This window comes from Motacilla alba, chromosome 19 (genome assembly GCF_015832195.1).
Source record: "Motacilla alba alba isolate MOTALB_02 chromosome 19, Motacilla_alba_V1.0_pri, whole genome shotgun sequence".
In the NCBI taxonomy this organism is placed as follows: domain Eukaryota; kingdom Metazoa; phylum Chordata; class Aves; order Passeriformes; family Motacillidae; genus Motacilla; species Motacilla alba.
The window spans coordinates 2,275,153-2,297,203 of NC_052034.1; the positions used below are offsets into that span (position 1 = coordinate 2,275,153).

General features: G+C 52.3%; 1 protein-coding gene across 4 annotated transcripts in view; it reads left to right on the top strand.

Annotated features, from left to right (window-relative positions):
* The first annotated feature begins 326 nt into the window (after positions 1–326).
* TBX4 (T-box transcription factor 4) overlaps positions 327–22,051 on the top strand; it is a 37,721-nt gene continuing 15,996 nt past the window's right edge. Inside the window, exons 1-6 of one of the 4 annotated variants that reach the window (XM_038158263.1) lie at positions 386–400; positions 822–1,130; positions 5,637–5,795; positions 6,595–6,689; positions 18,260–18,379; positions 20,005–20,152. In XM_038158263.1, the coding sequence (XP_038014191.1) occupies positions 5,640–5,795; positions 6,595–6,689; positions 18,260–18,379; positions 20,005–20,152 (519 nt within the window). In that variant the 5' untranslated portion in view covers positions 386–400; positions 822–1,130; positions 5,637–5,639. Of the gene's footprint in view, positions 1,131–4,067; positions 4,275–5,432; positions 5,564–5,636; positions 5,796–6,594; positions 6,690–18,259; positions 18,380–20,004; positions 20,153–22,051 lie in introns of those variants that run through there. The other 3 variants (XM_038158262.1, XM_038158261.1, XM_038158264.1) reach the window with 3 other exon arrangements.

Genomic DNA, 22,051 nt, shown 5'->3' on the forward strand with positions numbered 1-22,051 from the left:
AGCTTTGCTGGGAAATACCACCGGGGACTATCTCAGCCTGATGCTCACCAGAGCAGTGATCTCTGCACTACTAATTCTTACGAAGACTTTGTCGAGCTCATGGTAAAATCTCTTCCTTCAAAAAATGTGTGATTGATTTGAAAAGTTAGTTTTTTATATGCTACTTAAAAATAATATGTGAGAATATTCAAAAATAAAATCGTAGAGCATTTGGACAAAATTAGGGTTAGTTTTAAAAATTAAACCAATTCCACAATTGTTATCTTTTCTTTCTAAAATACTTAAGCTTTTAAAAAAATGTCTACATACATGAATATTCGTTCACAGTTTAATTATTTCTGGATACAGGTTTAACATCTCCGGGCTGCATCTTGCATAGCTTTGTTTGAAATTATGACAGGTGAGTACACTTGGTACGCTGGGATAAAATTAACAAATACCCCCCCAAATATTTTAAAACAAATCGGAATATCGTTCTTCATTTGATCTACCCGGTTCCAGCAGAGCTTGGTGCGAGACTGAGCAGCACATTCGTTTACAACGTTTTAAAACATTCGTTAAAATATTTATTTAACAGTTTAAAACAAAGCCTTAGAGCCTACAAACGTGCCCAGGTCAGGGAAATACATGTGGATAATTGAGCGGAACGATTTAGAAGCAGAGAATCGCTTGAATTTCAAACCGTGCATATTTCCAATACCCCCTTCGTGCATCTATTTTAGGCAGATGCTTAAGATTAAAGGGCTGCACGTCAGCCCGTATCTTACCCACGCTTCCTTGTCATGGTTTCTTTGCGATTAAATTTTGTGTTTTCCTTTCAGCCTAGAAGTGTTTGGTACCAGTCTCTTGGCAAAAGAGCCTGAGGAATGGAAGGGTAAAGAAATATGACCCAGCTGCTATGCACAATGAGGTTTGTAAGTCCTTGTATGGTATAAATAAGCATATTACACAGTTATTAGAAATTTGGCACTGTCGCTGTTTAGAAGCAAGACTCTGATGCGGTGTAATTCCTCCCGAGTTCATGCATAACTCAGTATTAGCCTTCCATTCTTCCAGCCTTGGTACTGGCCAAATTCGGCAACTTTTTCTCAATACTCATCCATTCAAACCCTTCTCGGCTGTGTGAACCGGTGAGTTTCCTCTCAAGTCAGTAAATCTATGCCAACCCACGCGGTCGAGGCTCGGTCCTGACTTTGCCCCCGCCTCGCACGGGGCTCTGAGCCGCCGCCGTCGGGTTCCGTCGGGTGCGGGCTCGGGGTTCGCTTCTCCCTTCGTCTCCGTCGTGGTTGGCAGCTTTTCTTGTGGGGAAGAGAAGCAGGTTTCCTTCGGGCGAAGAGGAGCCACGGCAAGGAGCAGCGGCTGGAAGAGTGCTGGAGCATCCCGCGGGACGGATCCCACTCGGGTTTCCCCGGCCCGCGGACTGAGCGCAACTTCGGAGAAAAGCGACAGTAAACTTTTATTAATCGCCGGTGTTTAGGGCCAAGGCATGAGCGAGCTCGGTGACAGTGATGAGTGGTTTGGAGCGCTGGTCCCTGAAAGCGGGGCTTATCCTCCCACTGCTCCCTGGGCTCGGCGTTGATGAGCCGTGAATAGGAGCCACCCTGCCGTCGGGGATCCGGCCGTTTATCTGCCGGGTGATGACAGTCGGGCTGGTTTCGCCTCGCCGGCAATTGCCGCAGCCTTCGGGAAGCGCACGGAGCTGCCGCGGCCGGGGGCTCCGTCCGACGAGGACGCTTCACCCCTCGGTGCCGGCTCCGTCCCTCTGCTCGGGGGATGAGGAAATCCGTGCGGTCCCGGAGGAACCGAGTCCGGAGCCCGCTACGGGCAGGTGCTGCCCGGGCTCAGGGCACGGTGAGCCCGGCCGGACCCAACCGGGGCCGCACGGCGGGGAACGGGCCCGGCCCCACCGCTCCTGCAGCCCCGTGCGCACCGACGGGCAAAGCAGAGGCTGGAAGGAGGCCTGAGAGTCTTTGAATTTGCTTTAATTAAATTGCCCCTCCGCCCTTTTTTTTGTTGTTGTTGTTCAATGGGGAAAACACTGCATTTAACGTCGGGAAGCTCAGGCAGCGGCCGGCATTTCCCCTTGCCGCGAGTGCGGGAGGAAGGGCTGAAGGGGGAGACCCATCCAGACAAAGCCGAGCCCCCGGTCCCGGCTGCGGAGCCACGCCAAAATTCACCTTGCCGTGGAGCCCGGCCCTCGGCAGCCGCCCTGGTCCCGCGGGGAGAGCCCGGCCCGCGGGTGGGAACCGGCGGCGGGACAGAGCGGTCCGAGCCGGGGGCGGGCGCGGTGCCCGCGGGGCTGGGCACGGACCGGGCCCGGAGCTCCGAGGCCGCTGCGACCGCGGAACCGGCGGGGAACCGGCGGGGCAGGTCAGGGGCGCTCCCGGGAGCCCTGGCTGAGCCGGGCCTCTCGCTGCCCCTCGCCGGGACGGCTCCTCACCCTTCGCCCCCTCTCAGTCCCCGCTCGGTCTGTGCGGGGACAGGACGGTCGCGGGTCCCCTCTCGCCCCGGCCCCGTCGGGGCCCGCCGCGGCCCGGTCTCACCTGCCCCATCCCGCTGGTTCCTGCGAGATCCGCTCGCCTCGCATCTCCCGGCCCGCTCGGCTCCTATTTTTTTTTTTCCCTTTCCTTTTTTCTTTCTTTTTTTTTTTTTTTTTTTTTTTTTTTTTTGGTAGGAGTGGGGAAAAGGTTCATTACGAGGTTGACCCCACTTTACTTTTTATTCTGCTCCTGTTCCCAATTTCGGCACCACGTGACGGTGGGAGTGCGTTCGGGTTTAAATTCACTTTCAAGAAAACCCCGATAAGACCCCTGCCCCTCGCAGCCCCGCCGGCCCATGGCGGGGTCCCTGTGAGCCCGGCGCTGCGGGAGCGAGCGGCGCCTGGGCGCCCGCCCGGGACCCCCGCCTCGGGTAAGGCCACAGAGGGGATGAGCAAGGGCTCGGGGGGCACGGCGAAGCGCAGAGCCTGGTGCTGTCGCGACACAGCGCGGGGCACAGAGGTGGGGCTGTCGCGACAGGCCTCTGTGAGCAGGGGTAGCGCACGGCGGCCTGGCTGTGAGGGGCGGCTCAGCGCAGGGAGGGCAGCGCGGCGGGCTCTGTGTATGTGGCTTGGTAATCGCGACAGCCGAGCTGAAAGTGGCTCTTTAAGTCGCGACAGCACTCGGGAACTCTCCCGCAAGGGTTCTCCGCCTGATGTGGGGGCTTAGCGTGGCGGTGGGGGCTCCGAGCAGGCGGTGCCCGTGCCGCAGGGTGAGGGAGCTCCAGCGGGGTGGTGTGAGCGGCCTCTTCCCTCACCGCCCTCACCTCGGGGCGGCCCTGAGGGCCCGGCCTGGCCGTCGCTTTGTTGTGGCTCCTAGCTCCTGCCATCCTTGTGGAAAGGCTCGGGGCTCTGTGTCGCGACATGGAGAGGAAGGGGAGCCCTGTCCTTGCCCCCGAGAGTGCAGGGAGAGCCGCAGCCGAAGGCAGGCCGCAGGCCGCCGGACATGGACGCTTTGGTTGCAGGGCAGGGTCAGGGAACCCCACGGGGGTTGTGGGCCCCTCCTGAGGCGGGACCCCTGCCCAGGCGTGATTTCGGCTCTTCCCCATCACCTCTCCCGGGCTATCCCGGCTCCCGCCGCGGGATCCCGCCGAGCCGGGTGCCCTTCCAAGCGCGGCCTATGCCCTCCGCTGCAGCCCCGGCCTTGCCCGGCTCCACGGCGGGCAGTGGGGAGCCGCAGGACCGTCGGGGCTGTGAGGGGGCGGTGGTGCCGAGGATGTCCCCTTCTCCCCGGGCTCCTCCCGGAGCAACGAGCGGCTCCGTTCGCCGCCAGGCCCGGCGCTGCGCCGAGGCAGGCCGGGAAGGCCGCAGCCGGGTCTGGTGCGCGGGAGCCGGGCGGCCGCTGCCCCCGCCGGTGCCCCCCGGCGCGGACCGTCGGGCGGGCGCGGGGCCGGGCCGGGCCGGGCGGGCCGGGCCGGGCGGAGCGGGCCAGAGTCGGTGTAAGGGGATGTGATTGACAGCGGCAACGTCAGCAACAGGAGGGGAAGGAAAAGGGAGGGGGGGGGGAGACAAAGAGGGAGGGAGTCGAAAGGCCCCAAACTGGATCTTTATGGAACATTTTCCGCCGAGATCAAGGGAAAGTGAATCCGCGCAGCGGGGGATGCTCCGCACGCCGCTGCCATCGGGGGCCGCGGAGCCGCTCCCGGCCTGAGCACCCCGCGGATGCCCTTCATGCCGCAGCCGCCCCCAGGCCAAGCCCGGAGCCCCCCGCTGCGCCTCCTGCCCCTCGGCCGGCCGTGTGAGTTCCTGGGGTGCGGGGGGAAGGACGGGAGGGAGCGGGGGGTCCAGGGGTGCGGGGTTCCCCGCAGCCCGCCGAGCCCCGGCCTGAGGCGGGACACCGCCGCCAGCCTGCCCCGCTGCTCCCTGCTGCTCCCCGCCAGCCAACCTGCTCCGTACCGGGAGCACCGGTCCGGGGCTGGAGCCTTGCCCTCGGGCTTCGCCGCGGACACCTCCCTCCCACCTGTGCCCTCCCGGTCACCCAGCCCCGCTCCGCGGTTGGACACCGGGACACATCCGCGCCTCGGCTGGGGCCGTCCCGTCCCGACACCCCGAGCCGGGCGGAGGGACCGGTGGAGTTCTCGGGGCATTGAGCCCCTTTACCGTGCTCCCCGCTCGTTGCTCCCTGCCCCGGGGATTGCGGCTGGTCGCTGGGGTACGTGTGTCCACTCGCACACAGCCGGGCTGGCTGGCCGACTCCTCGGCGGGAGCTCTCCCTGCAATTCTGGTGCGAATGGAGCTGGGACTCCCAGCCCCGCTCTCACCGGAGTTTGGGGTGCCAGTCCCGCTCTCCCTGGAGCTCTGCTGGAGCTGCAGTTTGGGGTCCCAGCCCCTCTCTTCCCCTTCACAGCCGCTGTCCCGAAGAGCGGCTCGGCCTTGGCGGCTCGGGGCAGGGACCGGGGCTGCGGGCCGGGCTCGGGAGCGCTCCCTCGGGGGCCGCCGGTCCGTGCCCAGCGCCGGTTTCGGTCCCCGGGACCGGCACCCCGCAGCCCCTTCGGAGCTGCTCCCCCTCCGCGCCGCCGCTGCCCGTCCGTCTGTCTGTCCGTCAAGCGGGGCGGGCGGCCGCGTCCCTCCGCGCTGTAAAAGTCGGCGTTGATGCGCGGCAGCCCCGGCGGAGCTGTCAGCCTTATCTTTATTGGCTTTTCCCAGTCTCCGTCCAAGTTTAAGAGGGGCCCTTTTATCTCGGAGCCCAGCACTCCCCCTGTTTACACCGCCCGGCTCCGCCGCAGCGCTTCGTCGCGGAGCCCCCGCAGCCCCGACGGGACGGGGCTGAGAGACCGACCGGGCCGGGCTGCCCTTCCCGACGGGTACCGGAGGGGACGAAGAATCGGGGCTGGGGGCTGAGGCCACATCAGACGTGAGCCGCCCTGGCCTCAAGCGGGAGCGCAGCCACGCGTGGGCGGCGGGCCCGGCCCGGCTCTGCCGGGCACAGCGCTTCCCCCGGGGCCGACGGTGTCACATCCCAGTGTCGCCGAGTGCCGCCGCCCGAGGAGCGACCACGGGCCGGGCCGGGAGGGCCTGACCTCGCAGGTGGCTGGGCGAGGGACAGGGTTGGACGTAGCCCCCGGTGTAGCGAGCTAACGTTCCGCCTCTCTCCCCCAAGGAAATGCTCCAGGAGAAAAGCCTGTCTGAAACCGAGGAAGGGTTTCCAACAGCCCCCGCGCCCGGCCATGCGGACACCTCCGCCGGCTCCCCCGTCCTCGGCGTAGCCGGGGGGAGCAGCACGCCGCTCAGCAGCCCGCAGCTCCCCGACCCTGAGCAGGTACGCTCCGTCCGGCCCCGCGTCCTGCCCTGCTGCGCCCGCAGCCCCGCCACCGGCCCGGCCCGCCACCGCGCATCTCCCCCGCGACGACACGGGGAGGGATTGCGAGGAAAGCTCTTTTTTCTTCGCTTTTCTTTGGTTTTATTTTTTATTGTTATAATTTTATTTTCCCTGTCCACAGCAGGCCGCTCCGGTGCGTGAGTCGGTAAAGGGCGAATTCGAGCGCTGAAAGCCGCGGCCGGCCGGGCCCGACCCGTGCGGAGCCGCCGCCGCTCGTCCCGGGGCTGCGGCCCGGCGGGGAATTCACAAGGGGTTTTCCATCCCTAAATAAAACGCGGCTTCTGTGCCTTCACTCCGTGCACGGATGCGATGTCCCCGGCATCCCGCGGAACGCACAAAGCGCGGCCCCGGACGCGGATCCGTTGTCCCCGCAGCTGCTCCTGGCCCCGCTTTTTGGGAGGTTTAGGGCGAGTCTACCCCAACAGACTTTTTTTTCCCCTAGGAAAAAGAAAAAAAAATAAAGAAAAAAAATTTCCATTTAGCCGCAGTGTCCTGCCTGGTTGTGAAAGTCTGCAATTAAAACCGGCCTCCGTTTGTTTCTCTTATTTTTGGCAAAGGACAGCGGAATTTTTGAGACTCCATCCTCCTCCCGCACGGGCTGGTGGCTTCGCCCGGAGCCTCGGCTGCAGCGCCGGCCCTGAGTGTCCCCAGCCCCAGCCCTTCCCCGGCCCTTCCCAGCCCTCCTCGCAGGTTTTCTCCGTCGTTTCTTGCTGTTCTCAATATCTTAATTTTTTTACAGACAATAGAAAATATCAAAGTCTATCTCCATGAGAAGGAGCTATGGAAGAAATTTCATGAAGCTGGCACGGAAATGATAATAACCAAAGCAGGCAGGTTAGTGAAAATTCCCTGCAAAAATGTATTGCTTCTGATCTCTATGAAATGTCCTGTTTGCCAAGACTGGGTTTTGCAGAGCTGGTACAGTCAGTGGCATTTAAAAATATTATTGTGATTGCAGATTTCAGTAAGAACATTTTTCCAGTCTAAACTGTACATGTGTTTGAGTGTGGCACTTGGAATGTAGATGCAAGAAAATGTTGTGGAGTCGTTTGAAACATTTAGTCCCGATTCTCTCTGGTAATTTTTTAAATGATTTTTTAATTAGGAAATTAGCATAATTATGGTGTTTTGGTTTTTTTTCCAAAACAAAACAAACTCCCTTCCCTTTTCTGTGCTGTGCACTGAGACCTGTCCTGGGACACTCTGCACCAAAGTTTTAGCAGTACGAAGGTTCTTTTAATCTCAAAACTGAAAGAGAAAAGAGTGCCACTTCTGGGTAAAAAAAAAATCTGTTTTCCCTTGGAAACAAATAATTATTTTTATCAAAACAAAGCCCCCTCAATGTGCACACCCAGGGAGGGAGACCAGAGCCTCACAGAGGCTTCAGTTGCCCAGAGAACTCAGCCCTGCCTCTACTCAGGGCTCCTCTTCTGCCTGGGCTGCCCTGGTGGGAGATGGCAGAATAGATGTCAGAAAATTAAGAATCAGAATTAAACCTCAGACCATCAGCAGCTCGGGAATCAGCTAATTGCCAAGAAAATTAGCCGGGTGTCACTGTGGGCACCAAAGTATCTGCCCTCGGCTTCTGCGGCAGCGGGCTCACCTCGCTGCTGCTGCTGGGAAGGAAAATTGGGGCATTAACATTTAACTCCAGCACGGCTCCAGCTTCTGCCATGCCCTGTGATTGCTTCTTTTACACCGTGCTAGCGAGCTGTGCAGCCAGACACTCAAATAACAGAGAGAAAACAGAGGAAAAAAAACCCACAAATTATTTCTATGCAGTATTTATTTCTCTGTGGTCTCCGATCCTTCGTGCAGAGCAGCCGTGGTGCTCTTGCAGTGTGTGTGTGTGACTTTTCTCCCCTGTTTGTTGCTCCCACTGTAAGACCCAGAACCCGACCCTCAGCACTGGATTTTTGGGATTGATGAGAGCTTTCCCTCTGCTTTCCTCCATCCTCCAGTGCTGCTTGGTGTAGGGAAGTTGGACTCTAATAAGCAAGAAATTCCCATTATTCCCCCTGGAGAGGGGTTGTATGTCCCAGGAATCTTCCATTTATTTGCTGTGTGGCTGTTTATGGAGTGATGGTGCAGGTAACTCTGTCCTTTTCACACCTTATTTTGGCGTGGAAAATCTCAGGGCTTGTTCTGCAGCGTCTGCTGATGGGAAGAGCCGAGTTCATTCGGATGGGTCTGCTCCCTAAGTCAGCTCAGATGAGGGGATCAAGACCTCAGATATTTCACCCTTAATTTATAGTATCTGAGTGTGCCTGTGGAGACGTGTAATATCTGTACCAAATTCTAGACCCTAAGCATCCCAAACGTGCATGTTATCTCTCTGGAAGTCTGAACGTGGCTGGTTTAAACAGCTCCATATGGACAGGGCTCAGTCCCACATTCCTTGTCCGGTGGAGCTGGCAGTGCACCTTTCAGGAGGTGGGATGAGGGATAGACCACAAGATGTACAAAAATTTGGGGTTTTTTACGTTACCCGAGCCAAATTCTCCATTGATGAAATTGAGTGCAGCGCCCTCGAGCTAAAATTTTTTTTTTTTTTTACAAACAGTTTTGAATAAAAAAAATAATGAAAGAAGTGGCTGAAATGCTGATGAATAACGGAACAAAAGAACCTTTTTTTTTTTTTTCCCCCCCGCTGGATTCAGCTGCAAATGGTGTCAAAATACAGGAGGAGGGCTTTTATCGGTGTTTTAGCAGCGAGGCACAGCCCCGCAGCCCCTGCGCCGCCGGTGCCGGGACCCGGCTCGGTTCCCCGGCACCGACAGCAAAAAATCCACAAAATAATTAGCATGAAAAATCGAACAACTTCAACGCCGTGGTGCCTCGAGTCTCGGTTCGTGGCGATGCCACGCGTGGCCGTGCTGAGGGCAGGGCAGCCCACGAGCTGCAGTCTGCTGCTAATCCCCATGCAGAGGACAAAATGAAAATTATTACTTCATGCAGATTTTATTTTACCCAGGCTATTTAAATAGAGAGTCGCAATAATAAACCTCCTCTCGAGCCAATTAAAAAAACGATGGTTAATGGAGATTTGCGTGCACTTGCATTTAGCATTGGGGGGGGGTGTGGAAAGAGGGAAAGCGGCACTAATTGCAGGCACTAATCAGGACTCTAATCCCCCTCCCAGCAGGCACAGAGATGCCCCTGAATGCCGTTAGCTGAAATCACTTAAATGTAGGTCTGTCTGACCTCAAGGGGCACAGACGAAAAGAAATGGAAGCCTGATTTTTAAATTTCAAACAACGACAACAACAACAAAAAAAAGAGTGACTTTAATGACAAGTTCACTCAATGGAGAGGAGGAAATGTAAAGCTCAGCGGAAGCGTTAATTCCATGGCAATGGTGTAAAATAGCTTTTTTTGTATAAACAAGGCAAATATTGATAACTTGGCTGGGGGGGGAAAGGGGGAGTCATTTGTTTCGTTCTTTGTAGAGCTGCACAGAACGAGCCAACTATAAATTATCGAGAATTTAGGGCTGAGAATTACTTTAGGGGATTATTACTCCCTCTTAGGACTGATCTGTAGGAGATATTAGGAGAACACAGCAAGCTCGGCATTGAAATGGAAATCATGGTGTTGCCAAGAAAGTTTGATTTATAAAGTGGAAACATCTTTAAAATGCACTCGCTATCTTTTTAATGTCCGACTGCTTCATTGTGGGAGGGGGAAAAAAGAGATTATTTTATATTAAAAGGATCATCAAAAGATAAAAAGTTTATGTTAGCAAAGTTCCCTGAACTTTGGAGAAAAGCGCTCGCATCCCTCGGAGCGCCCGTGGCAGCGCCCGCGGGGTGGGCGCCGGCTCCATCCCTCAGAGCCTTCCTCTCCTTCCTCCTCTCTGAGGTTTGTTCTAATGACGGATTTCTCTTCCGGAGGATTTTCTGCTGATGGTTTTAAAGGGCTGAAAATCTGCGGTGCAGAGATTGCCCCGTCCCGGCGCTGCCCGGAGCGCTGCGTACCCACGGCTGCCCGAACCGGGGGGGAACGAGAGGAAAAGCGGCCGCGGGTGATCCCTGCAGGCGCTGCCCATCCCGAGGGGCGTTTTGCGGGGCAGGTTTTTCGGGAGGCAGAGGGAATCCCGTTGTTTGAGCAGCCCCTCTCGGGGCAGCCGCTCCCCGTCCCCGCTCCCCGGTCCCCGCTGCAGCATCCCGGTTCCCATCCCTGCTCACAGCGCGGCTGCGGCGCTTTCCAGGGATGGGGGCAATGAATCCAGCGCCCACAGCGAGCTGTGAGTGCCTGCTTTTGGAAAGAAGTGCCTGCTTTTGGAAAGAATTGTTCACAAACCTTCCCGTGGGTGTGTATTTATATATGTGTGTGTGCGTGTGTGTTAAAACAAACAAAACCACCTCCAAAACCAAACCAACAAACCAAAAAATCCCTTCCCCCAGAAAAATTACTGAACCCAAAATACCCTAAAAACCTCCACGTCTGAAAAGTTCCAGTCGGTGAGATCCTATGAAATCAAATTAATCAAATCAATCCAGACGCTAATTAAGGGCACAGGGTGTATTGGAGGATGCAGATGCAGCTGCACATCTGGATTCCGTCCCTCTGGCCGCCCTGCTGTGGGGGCATCGCTGTCCTAGCAGGGTGCACACCTTTCCTGTGGGATTTTAGGAATTCCACACTTGTGAAATTGTACGAGGGGTGGGGGAGGCAGAAAGCAAATGAGGGACTTCGTTATAAATCTGCCTTTCCGATTTCTTCCTCTCGCTTTTATGTGCCATTATGTGACTGAACAATTGTAGATTCTTTTGTAGCTCGTGGCAAACCATTCTTTGTGAAATCTCATCTTTTGGACTTTATTTCTGCTGGAAGTTGATCTTTGCTTCCACAGCTTTCCTGGCTCAGGATTTCTTCTTTCTGTTAGATTATTTATTTAGCTGTTTCCCAGGTTTTTTCCCCAAGGTGCCAGTCTTTGCAGCATTGTGATTTCTATCCAGGTATTGCCAAGGATAAACAATTTGATAAAGCTTTTGTTTCATCAGTAAAAAATGCCAGTTCATAGGATGCCTGGTCATATTTTTGTGAGCAGTTCCTGCAGAGAAAATAATGTGTCATTTCTCTGCGGTAGCAGAACTGTCCCTGAGGCGTAACAGGAGGCTCGAGATACTGAATTTGAGTTTTGGCTGGAGTGCAGGGTGTGCACAGGTACAAAGCCAGCTTTGGTCTCTATGGTAGCAGCTTTTAAGAAGCATATGTAGGAAAATGCTGCAGAGGAAAAAAATAGAATCGATAAAGCATCTTGCGTGTGCAGAAAAGAGGCAAATCCCCTTTAGATGTTCAAGTTTCATTTTAAAAGTGGCTTATTTCAGTTTAAAAAAAAATCTGTTCCTAATCAACTTTAGTAAACCAAAATAAAACTAGTTTTTAGGACATCAAGGTCTGAAGAAGTATAAATGCTTTGGCTAAGCTGGTGCAGCTTTCCTGTGTGAATAATCCTTTAAAAGTTAAATTTTCCATGGCTCTGTAGGGCATATGGATGCCCAGTTCTCATTACAATTAAAGGGAAATATTTGTCCAGAATCTTTTGAGGCAGTTACAAGAATTTCTGCTGATGGTTTTTGATCCAAAAGCAAACCTTAATATCCGAGATCAACGAAGGAATGTGAGCCGTCAATTTAAAACATAGAAATAAAATAGATATTTGAGGAATGTTTGATCTGCTTGCTCCTAAATTTGGGGTCCTGGAATTATCCTGTTCAGGCAAACTCCTGCTTTTAGAGAAAAAGCAGGAGTGAACTCCAATGGCTCTTGGCTGTGCTGCTAAAATCGTTGACATCTTTGGCAAGGGAGGCAGAGCTTGTGCACACCGAGGAGGGCAGGGATGGGAGTCTGGTTCCTGATACACTTCTCTCTTCAAGCAGCCATCCCTGCTTTTTAAAGACATGGGATGCCCACAGTTGAGGGCGTTCCCAAAGCTTTCCCTGCTTGTCCTTGTGCTGGAGCTGTGGCACGGTGAGGGGAGGCTTTGGTGAAGCCCAGATCAGCTGGGGAAGGTCCCAGCCATTGCTGGGGCTCTGCTGCTGGACCCCGGGGCTGTGGCTCCAGCAGTGCCAAGGCTGCCTCGGCCCTTCCCTCAGCCCACTGCCAGGCAGCTGGGCTGGAGAGGGAGCAAACCTGCCCTGAAATGCTGTTGGTGACCATGCTCTTGCCCACGTTCTCTCTGAGGCACCTTTGTGCTGTGCTGCTGGTGCTGCTCACCAGCTCTCCCATCCTCCTCCTCTGCTCAACTTGGGACCTTCTCTGCTCAGCTTGAGCTGCAGCAAAATGAAAGCCCAGAGAAGCAGCCCATGGCCAGGAGCCTGCCCGTGCCTCGAGTCACCACGGGGCAAAGAAAGGAAACGTTTCTAGACCATGAAAGCAGCCATCCAGCTCACCAAGTTCTCAAGTATGTGAGAAACAATGTTTTATTTAAAAATTAGATGTGCTAGCCAGAAGGAAAAAATACAACCTCGCCATTCCAAAATATAAAAATCCCTTAACTGTCTGACCTTCTCATCACTAGGTCATGGTCCTGCCACCAGATAAATCTCTGCTATCTGCCCATAGACTGAGAGTTCAATGTTGCTTGTGTTAGTGACAGTGAATTTGGGGCTGAAAAATGAACTACTGATGAGAACTCCTGTTGAACCTGTATTGTTTGTTATTCTGAGGCAAGGATCTGGCATGGGCTAATCCAGCACTTCAAAGTTAACTGCTCTTACTTTGTATACAGAGCGTCATAACGGAGTGGCGTGGGTGATAAGAGAAATAAGGGACTGAGGGTTAGGATACACTGGGAAAATGGGACCCTGTTGAAAAACTCTTTGATCTCTTTAAAGTATTTTCTGAAAGCAAGAATCTATCAAAAAGGAAATGCCATTTAAAAGGCTAAAAGAAACAGCTGACATCCCCAAATTTGTTTTAATCTGCCCTGGAGAATATTATTTTTAAAGATGCGTTAAGTCAGTGGAAGAAATACTTGTCGAAAGAAGGGAAATTAGAAAAAAATGAAGAAAGGTCATCAGAATGAAGACATAGTTCATGGAGGCTTTGCACACCATTCTTTTCCCTTCTAACAATGAAGACAAGAAGAAGCATCCTCCAGCAGCCATGCCAAGTCTCAAGAAGAGTTTGGGGCCACATTAGTTGTTATCAGGGATGCAGGTGTGTCACCTGCCTTGGTGTACTGAAAGCATTGCTGGGGGCATCTCAGCATGCCCAGCAGGTTCCCAGGAGGTGGCTGCTCAGCCATGACATGGTTTGTTAGCCAAGATGAGTGAGCAGTTGTTTTGTGATCCTTTCACAACCTGATCACCACAGGCAGCACAGGACGGGAGCTGCCAAAACTCCACTCACTGCTTTACTTGACCATCCCAAAAGCAAGGATTATAAAACCTCTATCTGTCTTTTGAAATCTTTGTCTTATTGTCTTAAAAAGTAGAATTTCAGCTGCTGAGCTGCTGAAGTGCTTGGGGATGTTTTTATCCCCTTGAAACGACAGAAGGAAGCACTCAGCAGTATCTGAAGGACCATTCACATCTCAGGGATGTGCAGTGAGCCCCAGTCCACATAAATCCATGGGCTTCAGAGAGCACTGGCAGCCTTTGCTGAGGGCAAGGCTTGGGTTGCTCAGGTGTCCAGGTTCCATGCAGTTTTCCCTGTGGAAATACTGTTTGAATTCCCTGCTTGTCCTGTGCTGCTAGGAGACATCTCTTCCCATCTAATGCATCCAGAGGGGCAGCAGGAATGGTGTTGGCATCTAAGTGAAGGTCAGATTCCATCCTGGTGAGCAGGAGGAGGGCAGTGAGGGTTTGTTGCTGATGTGCAGCGTGGCACAGCACAGTTGTTGTTCAGGTGAGTATCTGAGCTCCTCAATCAGCTCTGATTCTCTCCACTTTTCTGGTCTGCCACCCCCAGCCCAAACAATAAGATTTTTCCTGGACGTGGGAGCTTTGCAGCCGCCCATCTCTCCAGGATCAACCAGACCTGCTCATCTGGGCATTAAAACACATGTGAGATGCCCACAGAGAGGCCAAGCCTGGAGAGCCTGAAAGGCTGGGAACTGCTGCCCCAAAGAAAAGCAAAGCTTTTCTCTTATCGCTCACTTCCAAATCCAACCAGCCAATTAGACATCAATTAAACTTTGTTTGAACAATAATAGAAGCTTTGGCTCCATGTCAGCAACTGCTCCACAGTTAAGGGGATTGGATAGTAATAGTATAAATAAATAAACAAGAGATGCTTATTCTAACAGTTCATTTTAAAACAATTTGTGAATATCATGTAGAGATAAAATGTGCCTAGCATAAACTTAGCTAAGCAGTGACTGCTTCATTATCAGAACAAATAATTCACTAGCACATCATCTTTGAAGCTTGGGAGGCCTGTGGAATTGTGCTGCTTGTTTATTTTCCTGGCTTTTACTGTTTTTGCTACATTTCATCTGCAGGGAAGGGTTTAGCTGGGGCTGTGGCAGTGTGGTGCCAAGCTCTGGTGACACCGACCCTCCTGCCCCAGTGGCTGTGGGATTTTAATGCCATAGGGGGTGTCCTGCTCGCACAGGAGGCACCGTAGCCTTTTCCCCATGATTGCTTTCTTTGAGGGTGCCTTTCTTCTGTGAACATCAAAACTGATTTAAGCTTTTCCCTGTGAGGGGCAGTGAGAGCTGCTGCCGTGGCACAGCAGCGCTTTGTCCCTGCCAGTGCAGGGGTGGGACAGGAACGTGCCTGTCAGAGCCACTGAACCCAGCAGAGAGCTTTGAGGGGCACATGAGACCCTCAGGATAGGGCTGAGGAGTCTGGATGGTGCCTTCTGCTCTGGCTGGAGCTGGAGGGAGGGAGAAATGGGTTTGAATGTGCCTAAAACTGGAGTCCTGTCAGTTTTGGTGTTTTGCAGATGAGGCTGTTGGGGCTGGCGCTTGGCTGCTTGTCCCTTGTGCATCACACGGGTGCTCCCTGGGCTCGGGGCTGGTGCCTGGGTGGGCAGGGCACATGTGGGGCTGCTGGTGGCTGGTGGGCCCTGCTCCCTGAGTGGCCCTGCTGCCTCCACCTAGGAAGTGCTGCTGGGTTGGACACACACCTGGTGTGGCTTTCAAAAAAAGGATATAAATTGGAAGGAAATTGGTTCAATGCTGGACATCTCCACTCCAGGGATGGTGTTGTCATTGGCACATTCAGGGCGTTTGCTGCAGCCCATGGACACTGTGTCCAAACAGGTTTTGGGTCTGAACAAAAGGTGATGAGGCCAGGAATTGCTGCAGTTAATCTCCTGAGTGCTGGTGGCTCAAACTTCACCGGAGACTTGAGTGTTGCTGTGCTGCCCTTGTGCCCATCACTGAACCTCACCGAGCTGCCCCGTTTGCCCAGGCAGGGCTGCAGCTGCCCTTGGCACAGGGGGTGCCCTGAGCATCAGATGCCACCTGCTTGCACATCCTCCCCAGGAAACCCCAAATTTCCAGCTTTTGTCCCCAGTTTCTGCATAGCAATGCTCTCCCCCGGTTTGGAGCCGTGTGGGCAGGAGGGTGGATAAAACAGAGATCTGCCCGGCTCTTGCTTCAGACCTCCCACCAAAGCCAGGCTGAGCTTTCCCAGAGCTTGGCAAGACGTTGGCAAGTTTTATTGCAGCACTGGGTGATTCTTGTGCCTCTGCCGGTCCCCGAGCAATGGGCGATGAAGCAACCTATTGTCCAGGAGCTGGCCGGAGCCGAGCGGAGCATCCTCCGCGGAGCCGCCCATCCGCCCGCAGCTCCTGCCTGCACCGGCCTGCCAGAGGGGCTGCTTGTGCAAAGCTGCTGCTGAGCTGCAGCTCCTAATGCCTCTGAGTAGCTCCATTGACCTGTAGTAAATTTGGGGAAGCAGGCAGGTTTTTGGCCCCTTCCCAGGCCTGACGGGGAGCTCTATAGAGCCACTGTAGCACGGCCTCGCTCCCGGGCAGGGCTGGTGCAGCTCCACCGTGGGTTTCTGCTCCCTTCTTTCAAACGGGACATTTAATAAGGACCAGGACATGATATTAGGTGCTGTCTCTTACTTTTTGGGTTTTTTTTTTTTTTTTTTTCTTTTTAATTCAATCTCTATGACTGCATTTCCTTGGCCTCAGCTCTGGGGTTTGTCATGCCTTCCCATCAGAGATGCACAACCCATGTTTGTATCATATTGCGGAGATATTTACTAAACGAGCCTCTGCCAAGGGGTTGAGAAATATGTTTTCATTAAGAAAATTAAACTGACAAGTCCCTGGACAGCACATTAGTCGCATATTTTTTCTTTAAGGCCAAAATGCAGCAGCTAATAATAATGATGAAATGTCTATGCACAGCCAAATTACTAAAATCTACCCATGTTTTCCTGGAAAAGAATGTGGAGAGTTGGCAAACTTGGTTGTAGCTGGGTCTGTGGACTGCTGAGTACAATGCTACCACTGCGAGATAGTGAGTGGTTTGCAAGTTAAGCAACACCTTCAATCAGATGTGAGTCCCCATTTGTTATCCTTAAAGAATTTCAGCTGTATATATTATAGTAGTACTTTGGCTCTTTGTATTTATTTTAGAGGGCTATACTAAAGAACATTATAAACTCAGGCATGTCCATGCTATATGAACTCCATATGCTGAAGCTTAATTTTAAATGCCATTAAAAAAGCACTTAACATTTACAATATATCAGTTCAGCTACTTTAGCAGCTTGGATGTTCTACAGTAAATTAAATGATTGAGGGAAAAAGAAATTCAGAAGCTCAATGTTATAAAAATCCCATTGCAGGTATGACACTGTCAAATTGTGTTCATTTCATTTATGTTTTTTAATAATTTTATCCTCCTTTTAAATTTTTTTCTTTTTTTGTTTAATTTTAAAATGCCATTTTAAGGCCTAATTAAAAAAAAATCTTGGCATTCAGATTGGATTCCTTATACAATTTTTTTCAATGTGTGAATTGGGCTGTGTATGCACAAATTGAAATGTCCTACTGTATTTACCCAGGTGCTTACCTGTAGGAGGACAAGGTTAAGAGGAGTGCAGAGTTTATGAATGAAAATCAAAGAGGGACATTGCTAAACCACCTCTTTTTAGTCCAGGCTAATTACATGGTAAACATCTGGAATTTATGCAGGGCGGTTAAAAGAGTCGATTGAAACGATTTTGAACAGGGCCCATTTTGTTGCCTTCTCCCCAAGCAGCGACAAAATGGTGCTGCAGACTTCGACCAGCTCAGGAAAAGAGGGATAAAGTGGGGGACAAAGTGGCCTTGATGTCTGATGGAGAAATGACATCAGGATTTGGGCCCATCTTCATTCACGTAATTAGAACGAGTGCAGGATGTGGCAATTCTCATCCTCCATCCCCTGGAAGGAGAACTTTGTGTCCTGGCTGGAGGGCTGTGGTGAGCCAGTTTGCTCTATTGACTCGGGTGTTTTTACTGGATGAGGAGGAGGTGGGGAAGATGGAGCCAAGAAAATAGTTACTCTGAGGATGTGAAGTGCCTAATCCTGCAAATCCTGGCTGCTGATGCAGCCTCGAGGGATTGGGAAGCCATGGCAGTGTCAGTATCCATTAGGGCCCTCTCCTTTGGATTGCAAGGCTGGACTGTGATGGAATCTGCTGTTTTCACAGCCCCATAGCTTTATAAAAAGGTTTTATTTAACATCACAAAGACTCTTTAGGCCTGTAAGACATGTGAATGTTCTCTGGTGATGCACTGGTGTATGGGATGCTCTAGTTTGGTGTTGGTTGCTGGAGCCAGTGGGACAGGCACATTTTGGTGGGAAGCTCTGCCATGTTCCAGGCTCCAGCAAGGTTTAAGGGGTGTGCTGTGAATTTGGGAAATGCAGGAAGGCCAGAGGAGCCTGTCTGCACCACCACAGGGTTTAACCCTTCGTCTCCCCCAGGCTTTGCTGATCTTCAGTTCTCAGTTTGTTGGAGGGAGCACAGGAGGAGTGGGGGGACCGGTGGCTATTGGGATTGTGTGGATGACAAAGCCTGTGCTCAATTTCCTCTGAAATGTAGTCATGTTTCCAGACTTTTCAAACACATCCACAGCAGCAAGAAATCTGCAGTTTTGGTGCTGCCGTAAGCCAGGCAGAGCCTCCTGTAGAAGTGCAGGCTCCTTGTTCAAGCCTCCCACAAGCAGGGATGTGTAGACCCCCCCGTATCTCTCTCTGCACCCTGCTTACACTGGCACTGGCCCACAGCCCCCCTCCCTATACCCTTATCAAGATTTGTGCCCACTTTTGCCCTGGCACACGCTCTGGAAAGAGAGAGTTTAATTCAGGTAGGAACAAGAGCCAGCAATGCCCTCGCGTGAATCCCTCTGATGGTGGATCTGCTTTTCGGGCTGCTGCTCCAAGTTTCCATCAGTTCCAGGGCTTCCACCCCTCACTAACGTGGTAACCCTCTGCTTTCCCTAAGGAGGATGTTTCCCAGTTACAAGGTCAAAGTGACTGGAATGAACCCCAAGACCAAGTACATTTTGTTGATCGACATCGTCCCGGCCGATGATCACCGCTACAAATTCTGCGACAACAAATGGTAAGAGAACGCCTCTGTTTGCCTGCTTTTCCATAAGACATTTGCAATTGGATCAACCATTTGTTGTGCAAACTTAGAAACCAACAGAAACACCTTCCCACGGGAGGGATGCCGACATCCCGGAGCTCTCTTTGGTGGAACAGTGATGGACACAAGAGCCAGGGCTGGAAGTTTAAACCAGACAAATACAAAATGAAATATTATTAACAGGCTGGGTGGTTAACTGCTGGAAAAAAGTGCTGCTGGGGGTGGTGACTTGTCCATCCCAAAGTGTTCTAGGCTGGGGAGTTTTCTTGGAGAAGATGCTTTAGGCCAAGCACGGGTTATCTGGCCATGTGCAGTGCAGCAGGGTAAAGCCACAGCCTGCCTTGTACCAGAGGCTGGACAGGATGATCTAATGGTCCATTTTGGCCCTCAAAATTAGGTCTCTATGTGACTTGAGTTTTAAATTCCTTTCTTGTATAGTAATATTTTGCTTTTAGGAGAGCAGCTATAAAGCGAAATATGGGGTGGTTTACTCAGAGCCCTGATTCTCTTCTGTTATTCTTCCCTTCCCTGTGTCTTTCCAAGCAAAGTTACTTACCCGAGAGGCAGCTGGGGTTTTTGCTCTCTGACAAAGGAAACGTGTTGTTTTCTCTTTTGATTTCTCCCCACAAAATGCCCGGCAGCCTCCCTCACTGCCACTATTCGCTGTGGTTTCCCCAAACCCTTCCCCTGGCTGCTGCCTGGTGAAAAGCAATGGAAAATTTCACAGGGAACGAGCCCAGTGACATCCCAGAAAGCAGAAATTATTTACTTGCACATTAGGGCTGCTCCAGTTTAAAAAAAAAAAGATCCCCTTTCCGTGTGCTTTTGTCCCGGAATGCCGCTGGGTAAGAGGAGTGGACTGAGGGTCTCTGCACCACGGTGGCCACTTTGTGTGTTTCAGACATTAAACATGAGATGATGGATAGTCCTTAACTCTGTTTAATTTAGTTTTTGCCAGCCCTAGAGCTGTTTCCCCTTTTCCTTTTATTGCTGCTGGAAAGTTTCTGTTGTTTTTGGTAATATTGCTTTTATTGGGGTTTTATAAGAGGAGAACAATGTGGAGTAATGAGGGCGTTGCCATTAAATGATGTCTCATGGCTGGGCCTTGTGTCCGTGAGAGCTGGTGGTGGTGTGGGGCAAGGGGAGCTGCAGAAGGGTGCTGGGCCAGAGTGGGAAGCAGCCCCTTCCCACTGGGACAGGCTGTGGGAGCCCTGCCTGGCTGTGAAGGGTGCAGCCACACCAGTGCTGCTCCTGCCCACAGGTACTTTCTGCTGTGCAGGGCCATCTCCCTTTGCAGAAGGTTCTTTGAAGACTTCCAAAAACCCAGACAAGTTTTCCTCCTTGAAAAGTGTCTCCACAATGCCCATGTGAGGACACTGCCCCAAGGGAATCCCATGTGGGAGCAGGGATGGGGTTACTCTGCCAGCCTGTGATGCTGAAACAAGGATCCCAAAACCCCCATGAGCAGCAGGAGCCTCCCTGAGTCCCCACGTCCAAATGCATCCCCTCAGGGCTGGCAGGAGGGTTGCTGGGATGAGTCCAAGGACAAAAAGCTCGTCCATGTCCAGAGTGATGCCACGTGTCCCCTCTGTTCCCAGGATGGTGGCCGGGAAGGCCGAGCCGGCCATGCCGGGCAGGCTGTACGTGCACCCCGACTCCCCGGCCACGGGAGCCCACTGGATGAGGCAGCTGGTGTCCTTCCAGAAGCTCAAACTCACCAACAACCACCTGGATCCCTTTGGACACGTAAGAGACACATTCTGCAAGGGCTTTGGGTGGAGGTGGGCTCGTGGTGCTGGGTTTGGGATGCTGGGTGGGATATAACAGTTAATAATAATAAATAATAATTGAATAATAAGGAACAACATTATTTTGTGCTTGGGGGGAGTGTTTAAAACAAAGGGAGGGGGTCTGTGTGCTTCCCCTGCTCTTGGAAACGCAGCCATGGCTGGCTCAGTTGTGTCCTGCTAGATGCCATTGAGGTTTTCTTTTCTGCCCAGGATCTTTCCGGGCAGCGCTGTGGGATTTTCAGCCTGGCACGTGGTACATGCAGCTCACAGAAGCTGGCTGCATAAACTCCTGATTTTCCAAGCTGGCTTTGGCAGCCCTAAAAAAGATCAAGTCTTTTATTTGGAAAATTTTGATTCATGTGTATTGGGAATGCAGAGGTGGGGAGCACACAGTTATCTGCCCCAGTGCATTTAACAACTCAGACCAAGGGCCCTGGCAGCCTGTCAGGAGAGTGAGTGCTCAGATACTGCATATAAAAACACAGACCTGTCTGGTTTGCACAATTAGAGCTGAAAGTCAAAAATAAACCATCCTTGGTGAGAGGAAGGGAAGAGAGAGTTTAAAATCCTTCTAGGTTTAGTGCCAGCAGCTCCTCCTTGCACCAAAGGTAAGAGAATCGAATTTGTGTCATCAAATGTGGGTTTTAACCTGATGATGTTTTAAGCAGCAGCAGTTTGGAGGGCAAGGGAGGCTGTGAGAAGGGTGCAGAGTGGGAAGAGATATATCTGTCTTGCTTAAAATGATTGTGCATTGAGCCTCTAAAGAACAGCTTTTCCTTTGGAGTCAGAGTCCCGATGCCTCCCAAGGCTGTCCAGAAAGTGTGATGATTCTGCCCAGCTAAATCAGCTGGAGCTTTAGGGGGTTGACTCCAGAGGCAGCAGGACCCCACCAGCTTAAAACACTGCCAAAAATCCAGAAATTTTGCCAGTGTTTGTAATTTTTTGCAGATTTTGAGCCTCCAAAAGCTGGGCCCTGGCAGGGACTCAGTGATAACCCAGCCCCGTGCTGGGCCCTGACCCCCTCCCCACCCTACTGACCCCACTGAGACATGTGTGAGCTTCAAAGGCTCCCCGGCACCCTTTAATGCTGCTGTTATTAATCACAGCCCATCTCTGCTCCCCTGAAGGGGGGAAGCACCACGGAAATGAAATGAAACAACTGTGTCGGGGCTCTCTCAGTAACAGTGACACAAAGCCAGCCCTGCCACCGTTTGGCTGCCACAGCCATCCCGAGGCGCTGGCTTTGCACGTGGCATTTTTTCACTCTGTGTTTTTCTCTTGGTTAACTCTGCAGCTTAATATACGACTGTTTATGCTGTAAAATGTAAACCATAAAACATGCAGGATGTGAGATGTGGCTGTAAAACAAACAGGATGTGCCGTGTTGGTTTTGCAACTTTAAACGTTTGCTTTTCCTGACTTTGTCATTTTTTAACTGAGATTTTAGCGCTGCATTTTAACAGGGAAGATTTTAACCCCCTCCTCCTTTCCAATGAACAGCCTGCTTGTCTTTTCCCTAGCGAGACAGTGGTTTGGGTTTTGGGGTAATATCCAGCGTGCTGTGGCTCCAGATGAGCCCTGCTCAGTGCCCTCGGGCCGTGTACCACAGCCCAGCACCTTCCCTCTCTCATTAATGGGAAAATGCCTGAAATAATCTATTTTAAAGTGCCTGGTTTGCTGCTCTGTTCAGGCACTGACAACCTGCCTGGCTAAATGGGACTGAACCCGTCCTCAGCCGGCTCCTCTTAGGCTTCCAAATGAATCCTCTGCTTTAGGGATGTGGGGTTTCCCTTTTTGGGGTGCACATGGAGGAGAGCTGGGCTCTGCAGCAGGAGAGGGGGAAGGCTCCCAGCAG